At 44.5% G+C, this 17,853-nt stretch overlaps 1 protein-coding gene across 2 annotated transcripts in view; it reads right to left on the reverse strand.

Annotated features, from left to right (window-relative positions):
- The window catches only part of LOC147613381 (uncharacterized), a 30,767-nt gene extending 13,143 nt beyond the window's left edge, over window positions 1–17,624 (reverse strand). For both annotated transcript variants that reach the window (XM_086782720.1, XM_086782721.1), the window contains exons 1-4: window positions 17,355–17,624; window positions 17,184–17,266; window positions 16,998–17,082; window positions 2,520–2,573 (exon numbers count right to left, since the gene is read on the reverse strand). In XM_086782720.1, the coding sequence (XP_086638846.1) occupies window positions 2,520–2,573; window positions 16,998–17,082; window positions 17,184–17,266; window positions 17,355–17,402 (270 nt within the window). In that variant the 5' untranslated portion in view covers window positions 17,403–17,624. The remainder of the gene's footprint in view (window positions 1–2,519; window positions 2,574–16,997; window positions 17,083–17,183; window positions 17,267–17,354) is intronic.
- Window positions 17,625–17,853: the final 229 nt, after the last annotated feature.

Below are 17,853 nucleotides of genomic sequence, written 5' to 3' on the forward strand. Positions count from 1 at the left end.
TACCTCTGTGTGGTTACTGATTCTTCCCCAAAAACAACGGGTCTTCATGCAATAGAGTTGGTACAGCAAGTACAACTCTCCATTCAGTCGGTACAGCAAGTACAATGGCTGGTACAGCCGGTATAGTGGCAGATATAGTAGGTACAAATGCTGGTATAGTAGGTATAGTAGCTAGTACAGCAAGTACAATGGCTGGTACAGCAAGTACAAAAGCTGGTACAACTAGTACAATGGCTGGTACAGCAAGTACAACAAGTACAAGGATTGCTACAGCCAGTACATTGGCTGGTACAGCACGTAAAAGGGCTGGTACAACAAGTACAATGGCTAGAAATCATAATAAATGATTAAATACCCTTGCCTTCAGTATTTCTTCGCGATGGAAGCCTCCAAAACAGTTCCCAACAGCCGGTATTCTTCATGGGCAGCCTTCAAGAGAGAGAGAGAAAGAGAGTAGCCATCATTAGGGCAACCTGTAACGGTGGTAGAGGCTAGTGTGCAGCAAGAGAGCCTCCATTAATGAAGAGAAAGGACTCCAATTTATAGATTTGGGCCTCCCATGAGCTAAAATGGCAAGAGAAGGCTACAATGACAAGTGGAGAGCCACACAATAGCTGGAGTGACAAGTGTGAGGCCACTTGTCTCACTTTGATCCACTTTCTTGCCACATGTCCCAATCTAAGAGATGGGTTCTCCCATAATCTTTACCTCTAAAAATATCCCAACTAGTAGACATTCTGTCATAGGCACTTTGCCAACTCTTGGTATCTGCTCAATTCGAGATCTAATGACGCGAACAGAATTTCCATCAGAGTCAGGCCAAAAATAGTAACTCTCCTAAATTTTAAGAGTGTGGTCCTTTGTACTCTAGGATAATCCCCCATTCCCAAAGCTTGTACTTTCCAAATCTTTAGACATTCTCGAGTCCACCAGACCCCTTTCATACTAGAAAATGACCAGGCTGATGACACATCCCCACTAATGTCATCAGTGCCATATAGTGAGTGTAGAACTCTGTATCAAGATATGCTCTCACACATGCACTCCACACACACACACATAAGAGCATATATTCACACAAAGGCCTTCGTACTGAGTTTTTGTCAAACCTCCGGAGATGCAGGGCAGACTCAACAATAATGAAGCCTAGCACTAAGGGAAGTAGCAAATAGAAAGAATTAGTACAGCAAATAAGTAGTTGATAGGGCAAATGCACCGCCAAAGATAGAAAGAATAAGCACAATATCAACTAGCCGCAACTCGGACGAGAAATTCGCATGGGCAGCATACAAGGATGAAATGCTGACACAAGTCCCATATGCAGCTATGATGAAAATTAACACTCAAGAAACACATGGTCCAAAATCCTCTTTGCTACTCTCCAATGGACTGCCTTGGGATGCAATTGCTCTATGTGAAGCTCTTCCTTGAGGTCTCTATTCAGTAAAGAAAACTTTACATCCAATTGCTGGGTAGGCCACTTGCATTGAGCAGCTTAGCATATTTTGTCTCTTGTTGTTCAAGCATAGGTTTCTTCAACCAACCATGCCTTGTATTTATCAATTGTGCCATTCATACACCCAACTACATCCCGGTGTTATACTTGTAAACACATTACATCTCTTGCATGGTGTCGGTCCAATCTGTATATTTCACTTCATAAGCATCTGCAACATGTCAAACGAGTGCTTTGTTTGTTTTGTCCCTCTTTATCCAGTGAGGAGATTGAGCTCTAGAGCTACGCTCAAGTAGGCTTAGTGATCTCTAGATCCTTGATGGTATTGAAGTACCATTGACACAACTTCCTGGCATCCTGGAATGTGGACCAAACATCTCCCACATGCAATGCTCGTCACTTGTGGGCACCTTAGAGGACAGCTGGTCCATCTGGATTTCATGATGAGGGTGCCTCTATTAGTTCAAAACAATGCTGCATGATTTTAGTTACTTTTCACAAGAAATGAGACTTCTATGCCAAAGGCCAGACAATAATCATCCCAAAAGGCAAGGTCTGCGCAACCAGTCTAGAATTTGATAAATCTAAGATGGTCTTGAGACAGTGGAGAAGATCCCATGATCCTATTCGCTAAGAAGGGTAGTGCACCTAACTTGTACAGATACCCTAGATACATGCCCAAGTGACCAGAACAGTATGTAATAATATCTTTCAAAGCATGCATACAGACTGAATATAAAAGGTCTGAGTGCCATCCATAAACTCTATGCATCTGGACATCCAAAACTGCCAAGCATGATATTGGCAATGATCTCCCAGTAAGAGTCCCCTGCACTGCGGGGTGATACGAATTCCCACCCTCATAGATCTGTGGAACACAATGCTACGTGATTAACGATAAAACAAAAAGAAGATCATAATGGCAAGCAAGAAACCCATGTGGATTCATTACAAAAGTAATCAACCATTTTTGTTACACTTTCAAATCATCATGAACACAATGGAGAACCTTAACTACCACTAGTTCTTGTCCTTGCCCTCAACAGTCAGCGAGCTGTCTTACCTTCAACAGTTGATTCACCACTCCTTCTTCCATATCAATTAGAACTGCCCTTGCCTAAATCAACAAGGATAAAATAATTATTACTATGCTCTCTCTCTCTCTCTCTCTCAAAGTTAGAGCAGCTCGACAAGAAGAAAAATGGGCAGTCTACTGGGATCTCATCAAGGATTTTTGCCCATCTGATCCAAAGCCCAAACTTTAGAAAACCCAATCCAAATGATGGCTTCTTGTAGAACACTTGCACCTATGTGCTAGCATTTTCCAAAGATAGAGAGCAAAGTGCGGCAGAATCACACATACAGCACACACACACGAGTCCTAAACTACTGCTTTGTTACAAGAGAAGTGATACAACTGAAAGTACGAGATGCTGCTGAGAATGAAGACATCAAATCACAGCCCTGGAACCTACTGTTCATTCCCGGCTAGCACTTCGCCTACAGAGAAACGCTCTGTGAAGTACAATGCTGAAGAAAGCAAATGATTATGACAATTTGGCGACCCACATATATATATGCACCAATGCTCCTAGTCAGCCAGTAGTAGTTGTCAACCAGTTGTACCCGACTGCCACACCATCAATGCCATATCATCACTGCCATGTGTCACTTGCGCTATCCAACCCCGTCCATCGGCTGCTATCTGATGTCTGGCTCTACCTTGCATACTTGTACATGTGTCACATTCTCCCCTACTTGCATTGCAGCTGTCCTAAGCTGCACAATGTCCATATAAAGTGCCCTTCCATAAAAAGAAAACATCCGAGCAAAGCTCTCAAGATACCCAAGATCCCGAACATTGCAAGACCACTTTGCATCCACTGCGAAGGCTCACATTCCATCCTCGCCGCGTCAACACAAAAACCTACGGAATTGTCCATGAAAAAACACTGCAAACCCCTAAGTATCCTCCAGTAGCTCACGAGGAGAACACTCTACAGAATGGCCGATCAAAACTCCGCTATCCAAACTCTAGCCACTAATGCATCGGCTCAGATGGAGCACAAGAATGCTTGCACCGTCTCCAATGCAGCTTGTAGGAAGAAAGTAGAACTAAGAACCATACTCCTCAAAAACGTTGCACCAAGTCTGTATCCATCCGTACTACTCGGCACCTGTATGCCTAAACCACCCATGTCCTGTGGAACATACTCCAAGTAATACATCCGCTCATACACTAAAGTCAAAAACCCCCTATGTTGTCGGTACAATTTCCAAGAGACAAGTGTACTGTGAAGATACTATGATACACCAACTTGTCACATGCACTCTGCACTGTAGTGCATGGTGACAAGATGGCTCATCATCATCAGTGCAACATTGTACATTATTAGTACCTTCTAGGATGATAATTGTCGTACGCCGTGACCCCATTGTAATCCTCAGTCCAGGATAAATCAAGCACGAGCTACGTAGGTCATTCTCAGCCTTAGACAGTCAGTCAGTCAATCAGTCCAAGTCCCTTAACCCACTTGAAGAGATGCATTCATGCATGTAGAGTCAGTAGAAGCCTTAGAGTTTGCATTAGGACATGTGTGCATTTATGCATAGCATTCATCCCACATGCATGTAGGCCATCTAGACCATTGCAAAAGCCTTCAAATATCGTCTAGCAGTCATCAGTATTTATCCACTATTGTTCCCATATTTTTCAGCATTTATTGGGCATTTTTTACATCATTTATATGTTTTGCTTGGACAAGTGTAGTCGGCCAGCCCTATAGCCAGCCGACCAGCACCCCATGTCCATATAAATAGCTCAGCATATCATCCATTTATTCATTCAAAACATAATCAGCATTGAAGCACTCATCACTTGGAGCCTTCAACACAAGGAGCATAAAGCGATTGCAGAATTCAGAACCTCATACCTCAGCGTTTTCCTCATCAGCATATAGGAGCATCAACGCTTGAGCAATTCAGCCTCTATGCAGTAAAACACAGCATCTACAGCATTCAGCATTCAGCATTCAGTCCCCTTTGCGTTTTCAGCATCCATACAGTTTTCAGCATACTCATATGCATCGTTTTGCTATAGCCACTTGGTGAAGGTAAAACTCAGCATTCATACTCATTTTCAGCATTCATACATAGTCTAGAACAGTAGCAATCAGCCCCTTCTCTCAACCTCAGATTTACAGCCTTCCTACATCCATTGGGAAGAGTGCATAGGCTCAAGATTGGTCATCATTAGTGCTTCTACAGCCGTGTAGAGTTCAGCCTAACTCTTGGTCTTCCGAAATCTTGCGTTTGGCTTATCGTCAATCCACCATCAGTCTCTTCAAAGAAATAAAGCAAATACTATTCCGGTAACGGGATAGGAGGCCCTTCAGTGGGTAATTCGGGACCCCATACGGTGTACAGTTTCCATCTCTCTCTCTCTCTCAAATCTCGTAAAGTTTGAAGTCTTAAAGTGGATTGCTAAACTCGCAAAACTCAGGATACAGAAGATGGTGTGAGTATTTGTGTGACAGGATCCTCAAATTACAAATACTTCCGTTGCATGTTACACAACTGGACTATCCTCCCATGACGAAGACAAATCTGATGACATGTCATCCTGTGGTGCCTCCATGACATTAGACAATGAAGATACTCCACCCAATGCAAACAACAAGTGAGAAGAGTCCTCCTAAATGACCCCAGAAACTGAAGCAACCGCCACTAAAGCCAAATATTCTCCACCACTGAGTGCAAAGTTCAAACGACAACTATGAAGACTCTCCCTCAGAAACCTGGCTGAAAACTTCCTCTATTCGTACTTGTGGTTTGATACAATGAAGCACCTTGGGTGTGCGCTCAACCCGAGAAATGAAAAAAGCTGAGATGCACACACATGCGCATCTCCTTCACACTCATCCTCCAATTCTGAAGAAGCCTCCTCCTCGGACTGCTCCTCCAAGATCTTCGGGAAATCCTTATGATGTGCTCGGTGGAGTCACAATCAAAGCAATGTCCAACAGCCATCTTCTTGACGTGACGCTCTTCAGGGGTGAGGCAAGTCACCAAGGCTCCCCTGTTGGCAAATCACAAGTTCAACCATGGAGCTATGGAGGATGAAATCTCTCCATGGTTGAGGAGGAAGAAGAAGAGAGAAAAGAGAGAGCAAGAGAGAGCAAGTTGGGCACAACACAAAGTGATTGTATTATGAGTGAAAATGAGATATAAGATGAAAGAGGTTGTTCACACCTAGAGTGTTCACACCAAGTTGGCTATAAACCTAATGACCAGATGCCCGTATCCCCAATGTCACATGATATTTTGGTGTATTTCTAACACCCTCCCTCAACAAAATGTCCATGGCTAATATGATGTCAATGCTAGCTCTAGTTATTACTTTCAAAGTTGTTTATGATAACCATCCAAGTGCCCGTAGGTCTTACTCATGGTGGTTTACAATGCAAGTCAATGATGACAGATGCCAGTCATCTAGTTATGATTACATTGCACTTATGATAGAGGGGTGACCAAAGGTGGGCTGGCCTTGGCTGGTTTAGGAAGCCACCTATGCCTTTTATAACATCAAGGCTATATAACAAACCCAAAAAGTCCAAAAGATTCAGATTTTGGGGGACAACTCGGACAGAGAATCCTTGACTCAACATAAAATAGGAATTTAGAAATAAAGGGAGAGTCCCCCCTTGATGACCAATATGCTGATGAAGATCTTCTTGATGTAGCTCATAATGTCGATGTAGCTCTTGATCTTCTTCATGTCGATGTAGATCTTAATGTTGATGTAGCCCTTGGTCTTCTTCATCCTTGATTTCATTGTGTAATGAAATCTATGTAGGCAAAGATGGATCATATTCTCAATGTGTTCATAAAGCCTGTGATGATGATGATGCATGTCCCTTCCAAATGATAATGCATTGAATCTGCTTAAGGAGGTCTTAACCTTATCAATGACCACTATCTTGCCCTTGTACAAATGATTTATGAGCATGATAGATGCGGTACATGAAGCATATAAGCTCAGAAATCCCATTGTTCCAAACAATGTTGATACAACTTTATACCTGATTTTGGATTAACAAATTGACCACTCAAATCAAGAGGCAAATCTGATTTGATACTTTACAGAGGTTTAGCAACACTTGAATGTGAGATATGAACCATTAATGGCCCTAAAAACCTCAAATGATTAGCACTAATCAAGGTATTAGTGAAAGTAATTTTCTGTTCACTGAGCAAAAAATACCTTGATTTGGAGAGCACGGTCGGAGGGTAAAATCAAGGGGCTTTCTCAATATGAAGCTTTGGAAAGCAATAGCAAGTCCCCAACGGTATGATTGAACCCTTGATGACACTAATTGATGAGTAGAATTAGCACTAATTACCTGCTTAATGATAGAAAGCTGAAAATGATGATTTGCTTGAATCTCCTCCTCCTTTGATCATTTTGCTTCAAGACAGTTTGTTGACCCAATAGGTGATACCCAAGAGCAATTAGAACATCACTAGTTGTAGGCACTGATATTCATTGATGAAGCTCCATTTTGGGCGTTCTTTGATATGCCTCTCCCGGCTGCTCTTGTGGACCAAACAAGCTCAAACTTTATGAGATTGTTTCTCTTACCATATACTAGCTATACTACTGCTTTGTATTATGTACAAGAAGAAGTAATACAACTGAAATTCAAGTACAAGATGTGGTTGAGAATGAAGACGTGAAATCACAGCCCTGTGACCTACTACTGTTCACTCTCGGCTAGCACTTCACCTACAGAGAAATGCTCTGTGAAGTACAACGCTGAGGAAGGCAGATGATTATGACGATTTAGCGACCCACGTGTATATATGCACCAATGCTCCTAGTCAGCCAGTAGTAGCTATCGGCCAATTGTACTTAATTGCCAAGTCACTATTGCCATGTCATCCTTGCACGTGGTAGTGCCACGTGTCACTTGCGTTGTCCGACCCTGTCTGCTGCTATCTGATGTCTAGCTTTGACCTGCATACTCATAGGTGTGTCACACGTTATGTGAGGCTTAGCACCATCAATCTCCTAGCTGATTAGTAGGATGTTTGTTTTCCTTTTGTTTGTTTGTGTTTGTTTGCTAGATCACAATCCAGTCTTTCTCCGTGGACTAGTATTCTCATGGAACCAATGTATCAATTTTGGTCTCATAGATTCTTGGGGCCTTTCATAGACGTTAATAAACGTCTCTCTCTCTCTCTCAAAGCCAACAAGACCCTACTCGGACCTCCATTACAGACTTCTTCAATGCACAAGCTACCACCCAGGCATGTGACCCTCTGGGCCCTTGCACTCGAGGGGTCACGAAGGGAGGGGGGGGGGGGGGGGGGGGGCGGGAGGGAGAGAGAGAGAGAGAGAGAGAGGGAGAGATCCATTATGAGGACTAGACATCCCCGACCTCGAGCACCCCAACCTCCTACCCATCAACTAAAGTGTTACATGCAGGAGCTCTGGGAGTCTTCTTTCAGCCCTAAACACCATCCTGGAACATGCGTGATGCAAAACGCATATAGAAGATACAGAAGAGAGAGACATATAGCTGAGTATTCAGTATATTCATAATGTACAAAAAGTTAGTACAAATCTTATTCTATGCAAGTCTAAGACCCAATCCAAGAAGGATTGAATCGTCTAAACGATGAGCAACTAATGCTTTTTATAGGTCTTGGGAAGTCCTAGTGGACTAACCGACTGCTGGTCGGCCAGGTCCTCGACAAAATATTCCTCAAATGCTACAGGACAAGTCTTGCCCTCTTTCATGCGCTAGCCAACAGCATCCCACTGTCCTCCACCAGTCCTTCCCTGCCCATATCAGCAACATATGCTCCAGAATCTGATTCTAAGCTGGTTCTTTATCTTGTTGCCCTTCAGGATTAGCTCTAAGATCAACCCTGCACATGACATTCCCCTCTGCTAAGCTTGATGAAGGGATTCCAATCTATGTTCTTGGATGACTGTCATCATCCCATTATCTACTCACAGAGTCCCAACCTGCCATCATTCCCTTCCTGGCAACCTTTTCACTGAAAACCCAGCCTAGTCTCCAAATCCTTTGATGAAGATCTGTGCATCTGTTCCATCGTGTCCTCTTTCCATTCCTACCCTGTCCCTGAAGTCTTCTTTTGGCACTCTCACTCCACCCCTTGGAGGATCATCCTCCCTTGGAACCATTGCCTGAAAGCCTTTCCTTGTGTGCCCCAAGTGGCACCCGACTCACAGGACTACCATTCCCTTTGGTTTTGTGGAATACCACCAACCAACCTCAAGGGAAATCGTCCATGTCTTGTGTTCCTTTCCTTGGGCCTTTTACCTATGCACTTTCTTGTACCTTGGACCTGTGGACCTTCATCTAGGATTGAATCAGTATTTAGACTTGCTAAGCCTGATGCTCTGATACCAATGTTTCATACAGAAACTCTAGTAGTCTTCTTTCAGCCCTAAACACCATCCTGGAACATGCTTGATGCAAAACGCATACAAAAGATAAGAAGAGAGAGAGAGACAGCTGAGTATATAGTATATTCATAATGTACAAAAAGGTAGTACAAATCTTTACAGCCATAGGTTGCCTTCATGAAAAGGTAGAAAACCCTATTCTATGCCTAAGTCTAAGACCCAATCCAAGAAGGATTGAATGGTCTAAACGATGAGCAACTAATGCTTTTTATAGGCCTTGGGAAGTCCTAGTGGACTGGCCGACTGCTGGTTGGCCAGGTCTTGGACAAAATATTCCTCAAATGCCAACAGGTCTTGCCCTAGTGGACTAAACGATGAGCAACTAGTGCTTTTTATAGGCCTTGGGAAGTCCTAGTGGACTGGCTGACTGCTGGTCGGCCAGGTCTTGGACAAAATATTCCTCAAATGCCAACAGGTCTTGCCCTCTTTCATGCGTTGGCCGATAGCATCCCACTGTCCTCCACCAGTCCTTCCTTGCCCATATCAGCAACATATGCTCCAGATTCTGATTCTAAACTGGTTTTTTATCTTGTTTCCCTTCACGATTAGCTCTGAGATCGGCCCTACACATGACATGAAGAGCCAAGATATTTTCCGAGAACATGGAGAGCTCCCATCCCAAGTGAGAGATATCACTACAGCTCTCTGATCTGTATTGATGGAGGATGGCAACATTTATCCCATATAGTGTCACATATTGTATCAACCATTTGGCTTCCCATATTGATGGAGGATGGCAACATTCATCCCATATGGTGACACATATTGTATCACCACTTGTCAAAAGGCCGCCCACGTCTGCAAGGCAAGTGGTAAGCTCAATCCTGAGGGCACGAACAGTATAAGGAGAGGCAATGTTTCTTTTGTCATACAAAAGGACATACTTCTAGGGCATGCCCTAAGAAGACCCTTGCACATCCACCACTCCTGTCTCGACAACTTCTGTGGTGAGCCAGTCTCCCACACGGGGCCCCTAGTTGTCACTAGTCCTCTAGCCCCCACTCCTACGGTTGGCGCCTGTGACATGCGAGGGATTGACTGTAGTAAAACAACCTTAGGCTTAACTAAACTGCACTTAATGATGCTTAAGAGATAGACAAAGTTGTCAATGCAATGCAATGCAGCTATATTAAATGCAATGGATACAATGAAGATGTGTAAATAGATCTATGCTGTCCTAGATGTATATCTATCTTGGGAAGAGAGAGATAGGATGAATGACTGATTCCTTCTCCAATGCTGAGGTCCACCCTTAGATGCCAGCTTTCCTCTATGTAGGAGGTAGGAAGATGACTGAATGCTGCTGAATATGCTACTGCTGCTTATGATGCTGACTGCTGAACTGTTTCCCCTTGTCTCCTAGGAAGGAAAACGCTGAGAAGATCCAGATATCTAATGCTGATTATGATGCGCTTCTTATATATGGGTTTACTGCTGGTTGGTTTGCTGAGAACTGCTGTCAACCAGCCATAAATGCTCACAACTGCCTAAAATATTCCAAATAATGCTGTCGGCTGCTGGATATTGCTGTTGGCTGGTCCTAACAGTCCACGACCTGATATAATAAATGCTCTAAATGCTTATGAATGCCTTCTGTGCTGATGATGGGGCTGAAACAGTCCCATATGCTGTGATAATGCTATAAATAAATGGATAAATGCCTGGATCAATACTTGATGATACTGAATGCTATCTGCTAAATGCTTATGAATGCTCTCATATGCCATGTCACTTGTACACCTTCTGGGTGTGCACATGACAGCGCCATCGTCAACCGGGAGCTCGAAGATAAGTAGAAGGGCAACCATGACCAGAAGTATGAGCGAAATGAGTTGCTCAAGACGTTTGGCTACATAGGTAGCCAAAGAGTCGTCGTCTTATTTGACAGTGGCACTACGGAGGACGTGGTCACAGAACAAGCCGCTCAATGAGCTCGTTTCTCATTGACCTCGATGGATAAGCAAGTCGAGGTATATAGCATAGGCATGACAATGAGCATCAAGTTTGAAGCTCATCATGCTAAGTTAGTCATCCACAGCACAGAATTTGTGCGAGATTTTATGGTTTCCCCTCTTGTAGGTGCAAACATTATCTTAGGGATCCACTGATTTCACGAGTTTGCCCGAGACGTCAATTGGGAGCAACACACAACGTCAATTGGGAGCAACACACATTCCGGATTACCCGAAATGTGCCCAAATCTCCCGTGACCATAAAATGTGAGCAGGGGATACTAACTTTCCGGTCATTAGCGATATCTAGGCTAAACAAGAGATTCGAAAAGGTGCCCAGTGTGCGGTGATCTATGTTCAGACCACCCAAACAGTTACTAGCGCTTCTCAGAAGCACAAGGCCCCGCATGACCGGTTCCAAAAGATCTTTCTTTGGGACAACCTTCCCCCGAAGCTCCCCCCATCTAGACCAAAGAACAACAAAATTGAACTCCCATGACCCAAACCCCCGAGCAAGTTTCACGCAGTGGCACCCCTTGCGGTATTTCTTTAATTGATTATAAGAGCTTTGATTACAATAAGGCTGGGAACTCAGCCGTCATAGTAGAACTCCTGAAACCTGCAAATAACCTGCATCATGGCTTCATGTCCACTCGGCATCCACAAACAAGTCCAGCCATTGTTCACATCGAAAGACTCTCTCACATTGAGTCTGCATACAGAAGCTTTCTCCTATGATCAGGACTGCCACAACCATCCATAGCCTCTCACACTATGAACAGCATCACATCCTAACACATCCAGTGCTTTTGCATCACAACACATACTCCCAAACTGTCTCTCAAAAGAGAACTCGTATCACAGCACAGCATACCATACAGTCGACACACCTGTACCAACCCTCTCTACCTCCAAGGGTACTATCCATCTCTGTCATGGATTCCCTGTCCCTTGCCCAATCAGTAGCAAGGCTGTACCAAACATGTGTCCATTCCTGTACCTTCTGCCTGCATGTGACCTATCTCCTGGAGAAACCCAAAAACATGTTTCCTCGAGAAACCTACGACCTGTTTCCACATGAAACCCTTAGGCCTGTTTCCCTTTGAAACTTATGTCCTGTTTCCACACAGAACCATTCATGGCACTATTCAACAACAGTGCCAACAACAGCATACATCTAGTTACCTGTTCCCTCATGAAACATCTGGAAACATAGAGATGCCCATAACTGTAGGTCCCTCTGTTCCTTTCTGGCAGGAAGAAAACAATCCGCTCCATGAGCACGCAGCCATGCGAGCTTGCATCACTCCCGTGCCAAGAAACACTTTCAATTGACCTGTACTTGCAGCCGGAAACCCAAGCACAAAGCTGAATTCGCAGCCAACCAAAAACAGCGTCCATAAACTGTCCCAAAACAACCCTGTTGTAAGGAGGATCAGCACTATGTGCACCTCTATAGTCCTGGCCACCTGAGATTCCAGGAAAAACAGCCCCTCCTTTCTGCAAAAACACGCCGTCCTCCTAAAATCACACGCCTGGCCGCCTATGAGATTCACTGCTGCCTCTACGATGCGCCTGCACCTGTCCGTACAGATCAACACCTGTACCTGCTGGACAGAACTGCAGTAGTACACGCTGCACACGTGTGTACCTGCTGGACAGATCTGCGCCTGCATCAGTTTGTTCAGGTCTGCACCTGCACCACAGCCATCGCCTAAACCTGCAGCAGCCGTACACTGTACTGCAATCGTACAGGTCCACACGGGCTCTTCTGTGCGCAGCCAAAAACCAGCAGCCTACATATGCAGTCTGACGACCATGTTTTCCTTCTCTTCCACGCAACTTCCTTGCACGCCTCCCCAAAAGCAAGAGAGAGAAAGAAGAGAGTCGTGGGCCTCCAAAAGTGGAGTAGCCTCTATAAATGGCTTAGGGGCCTCCCAAGGTTTTAAAACCTTTATTACTTTAATTTTTTTTGCCCACAAAAGGTTATAAAACCTTTTTAAATTAAAGTATCTTTGCCCCCTTCACACTTGGGGTTGTCCACACATGGGCTTCCTTTTTAACTCCAATCTGATGCCATTCACACTGTCCACCATGTCCCCGTGCACACCTGCATACTGTCCAGAGAAAAACACAGGGTCGTGACATTCGGAGTCCACAACTCTAATAAAAACCAGACACAGGCACAAGAGCCAACTGTGTCCCAAATATCCATAAATCCATAAATAGCTTTAAGTACCTGCAAAATAAAAAATAAGCAGAATACATAGCCACAATACATCTTGCTATGCCATTGGACTACATAGGGGAACCACCCCTATGATCCATACGCATGCCCAAGCCAAGCATGCTTCACATGTGATATGGTTCACTAGGGCAACAACCCTTCCATGAAACCAAACATTCTCGCCAAGGTTTCCCCTTCCACGAGACTTCACTCACTAGGGTCACCAACCCTTCCATGAGTCCAGACGCATTTGCCAATGAGTTCCCGAAAAACCCGAGACATCATCTTATTGAACGTCATGGGTGCGTTGGTGAGTCCAAAGAGCATCATCACAAATTCATAGTGGCCGCACTTAGTCCTAAAGGCGGTTTTGGAATGTTAGCCTGAAAGATCCGAACTTGATGGTAGAGCCACTCTTAAGATCTATCTTAGAGAAAAAATTTGAACCATTGAGTCGTTCTAGGATGTACTATGTTCTAGGCATGGAAAATCTATTCTTAACTGTTAGCTTATTCAGCACCCTGTAATCCACATATAAGCGTGCGGTCTTATCCTTCTTTTGGACAAACAAAATGGGAGCGGCAAATAGGAAGGAGGAAGGTCACATAAATCATGACCAGAGTAGCTGGGATAGCTACTCCAGCTCGCTCTCCAATGCCTTAGAAAGGGAATAGGGGAACTTGTTGGGAGGTTATGAACCAAGAACCAACTCTATGCGATGGTCCTCAAGTCTACTGTGGGAGGTCATCTTGCAGTATAATGTTGCAATATTGAGACAAAAGACCAACCATCCTCTGTGCCACTACAGGCGCTATCTGAACTACATTAGACTGAGAGCGGACATATAGCAATGCACACTCTGCTCCTTTTCTTATGGCTCGTTGGGCTTGAATGTGGGAAATGAGTGGAATTCCAAGAATGCTCTGATCCCCACGAATCATGATGAGCTCAAGAAAACCCGTCCACATCTAAATGGTAAGGAACCAAGGCACAGCTCATCTTGTTTGCCAACTACGGAGACATGGCATCCTCAAAATTGCCCATGTCAAAGAGGATAATGAACTGTTGTCGCCTTGCAGTGCCATAGGCATGGATGAGAGTCTTCGTCTGTCCCTCAGCCTCACCCTCCTGCTTATCATCAAACACCACTGGTGGCACCGAATTCAAAGCAAGCAATAGCTGAACGCATTAGAGGCTGATGGCGGAGGTGTGGGTGAGGATGCTACGGTCGCTATGTGAGGGCAAAAGGACGGAGGGACCAGATATACGAGAGATCAGAGTAAAACCACACAGCATGAAATATGTGAGTGAATATATATAAAAAGGTGAGTGCAAATATGTACAAGAGCCCTCATATGAGAGGTGACTCTGAGCAAAAAGAAGACCAGTGCTGAAGCAGAGAAGGACGTCGGAGTTGAAGCACGATTGATGACGAAGGCTCGCGTCGATGTGTGGCAAAGCACTCCGAGGTGATAGTGGCAGCGGAAAAAGGTAACGTCCATGACAATGATGGTGGTGCAGTCTCTGATGACACGGGTGCTGCGTACGTGGAGCAGAGAGGGCTGCCGTCCTGAGTGGTGCAAGCTCTGGTGACACAGGTGCTGCGTACCTGAAGCAGAGAGGGTTGTCGTCCCGATGTAGTAGAGAGGGCTGCTATCCCGATGTGTAGCAGAGAGGGCTACCGTCCTGATGTGTAGCAAAGAGGGCTGCTGTCCCGAAGTAGCAGAGAGGGCTGCCGTCTCGATGATGTGTAGCAGAGAGGGCTACTGTCCCGAAGTAGCAGAGAGGGCTGTTGTCCCAAGGGCTGTGCCAAAACGCACAAGATATGCTGGATGTGAGCCTTGATGTATGCGCTGAAGAAGGCTGAGATAAACGCTGATATAAACCCTGACGTAAGCCTGATGTAAGCGCAGATGTGGGCTGATGTGAGCTGCAGCAAAACACTGATGTAAGCCTGATGTAAGCGCAGATGTGGGCTGATGTGAGCTGCAGATAAACGCTGATATAAACCCTGACGTAAGCCTGATGTAAACACTGATGTGGGCTGATGTGAGCTGCAGCAAAACACTGATGTAAGCTGATGTATAAACGCTGATATATGCTCTAATGTAGGCACTGACATATGCCGAGGTGAAACGCAGATGTGAGAAGAAGAAGGCCTGATGTAAGCGCCAGAATACAGCCTGATGTTGGCTGATGTGAGCCCTGAAGTAGGCAGCCTGGACCAGCAGAGGAAAACGCAGATGAGAGCCTCTACTTGTAGGCCGCCAGAAGTACCTGATATGGCGATGAAGTGGTACACAGATGATGAGGTATGGGCAATGCTATTTATAGTAAAGGGGGGTGCTAGTTGGTCACCATAAAGGTGTAGGCCAGCAGCCGAGACAAAAACCCCAAAAATATAAAATATAAAATAACCAAAAAGTCCCTTTTTAGAACTGGAAAAGTGTTGTTTCTTCACACGCTACTGTGGAAGTGGATGCCTTGACAGACTTTTCAACCTGAAACTTAAGAGTAATCTTTCCTCTCGTGTTCCACAGTGTGATAGAAGAAACAACGGTTCTATGTCCTATACCGTGTCTGTTCATCTGGCTGGAGGTATCCTCCAAAAATGACCTCATTAGCTTTTTCCTCAAGAGTTTTCTTGGGGGTAGAATCCTTCTTATTGCCCGATTGACCCTGAGAATTTTTCTTTTAGTCCTTTTGGTATTTACTATTCTGAGCGAATAGATGATTGCTGGGGCTTAGAAGTAGACTGTACCTACTTCAACATTAGTTCGTGATCTTGAGCGAGGGTCAGTGCCTGTGCATAAGTCTAAGGCTCAACTGGGTATGTATCTAAATCTCGAATTAACTGCTTGAGCTTATCTTCTTCCGATATGTCCAACTGTTGGAATGACCTTGTTGGAATAGGTCAAAACTGCAAAACCACCCTGAGTGAGTTTGTAAAACTCGTCCTCAAGATTGGTCATATACTGTGGTGGAAGAAAATGGGCCTTGAAAAGTAGCCCAATCAAATTGGAATCGGCCTGTGATGGGGTCTGTGTGAAGTTGTGACCAATGCTTCCACCAAATAACAGCTTCCCAAGTGAGTTGGAGTTCTGCCACATGGACTTCATCCTGTGGATCTGTAATTTTAGCTAAAGGAAAATGTGCTTCAAATTGATGAATAAACTGAGTAACAGCAGCATGATCACACTTACCATCATACTTACTAAAATTTGGAGAGGTTCATATGACGGTGGTGAAAGGGGTGGTGGAAGACGAGGTATTCTGAGCGATCTTGGGGAGAGATGCCAGAATCTATGCCATCGTCTGCTGCTACGGGATTTGCATAGCCTCATCGGTCAACGGCTTCTCGACGGCACTGGTCTTCCTCATATTTGTGTGTGGTTTCCTTACCCCTTTGTTTCTCCGCACGTCTCTGTTCTTCTCTATTTTTTTCTTGTTCTACTTTTCTTCTTCCTTCTTCACGTCTTTCGTCATCTTTTCTTCTTTGTTCCTCCAAAATGAAGAACATATGTGCCAGATCTAAGATGCCTTCTTTGGGCTTCTCTTTTTATGCGACAAGCTACATCTTCAGAGAATTTATTTGCTCCATCATTATTCTCAAGAACTCTTCTGTGCTTGTCAGAAGCATACTTTCTTTTGGGGTGTTGCTTTGGAAGCTTTGTGCTTTCGTCGTCTTTTTGCTCTTATAGATCACTTGGGTCTTTTGAGGACGTTAATTTAATCTCTCTCGCTCTCTCTCTCTCTCTCTCTCTCTCTCTCTCTCTCTCTCACACACACACACACACACAAAGTCTTTCTCCCCTCAAAACTATAAATGAAACTGAAATACAGCTTGTAATTTGAACGAAGTACCTCCAAAGACCGAATCCGGGAGTCCCCGTCGCCAACTGCGAGTTCTAGAGGAGGAGTATACCTGGTGTCCACGTTTCTAAAGAAGCTGTGGAAGTCATATTCAGTTAGGTTTACGCAGACTGAAGCAATTGAGAAATTATAAAAGTCAAATTGAGGTTGCAAAATATCAAAGCCCTGCAGGGAGACCTGCTCAATGAGTGGTCGAAGGTTGCAGAAGGGTTACAGGCTGCATGCTCTTCCAAGGCCAGCTCCCAGAATCTGCATCCGACCTGGCACACACGAGAAGGTACATGCAAATAAATCAAGCTTCAATCACAGCAGCAAGCGGCACTTCGTAAGAGTAGAATGGGTGTTTGCCTGGTTCCCACATTGGCCGCACTGAATTGTGATGATTTCTCGAGGCATCTTGAACTGCCCACAACAGCTAGCCCATGAAAATGGTGACCTTGACGCTTTAGAAGTCTTGATGCTTCACATGGCATTTCTTGAGCATAACCTGGCTATAGCCTTTGCGTAGTTCAAGACTTGTTTTGAGACTCCTAGAAAAAACCTATTGTGGGTGGGTTGGTAGAACGGTTGGTTCCATTGTTGCGAGTACCCAGGTTCGATGTCATCAGGCTGTGCAACGTGAGTATGTGTTGTGAATCGAGTATATATAGGTAGTTCTTCAAAAGGTTTTAATAGTAAGACATGCTTGCACATCTATGAGATGGAGATTTTCCACATAAATGAGAAACTTTATCGTGAGCGCAGATTCTTGCTATAGAAAATAGTCTCTCCTAAGAGAGAAAGTACTTTTTCTAGAGAACTTAGAGTACCGAGTGTGGAATGTGTATTGATATAAGGATCCTTCTCT

This window comes from Cibotium barometz, chromosome 44 (genome assembly GCF_041138505.1).
Source record: "Cibotium barometz isolate CiBa-2024 chromosome 44, ASM4113850v1, whole genome shotgun sequence".
NCBI lineage: Eukaryota > Viridiplantae > Streptophyta > Polypodiopsida > Cyatheales > Cibotiaceae > Cibotium > Cibotium barometz.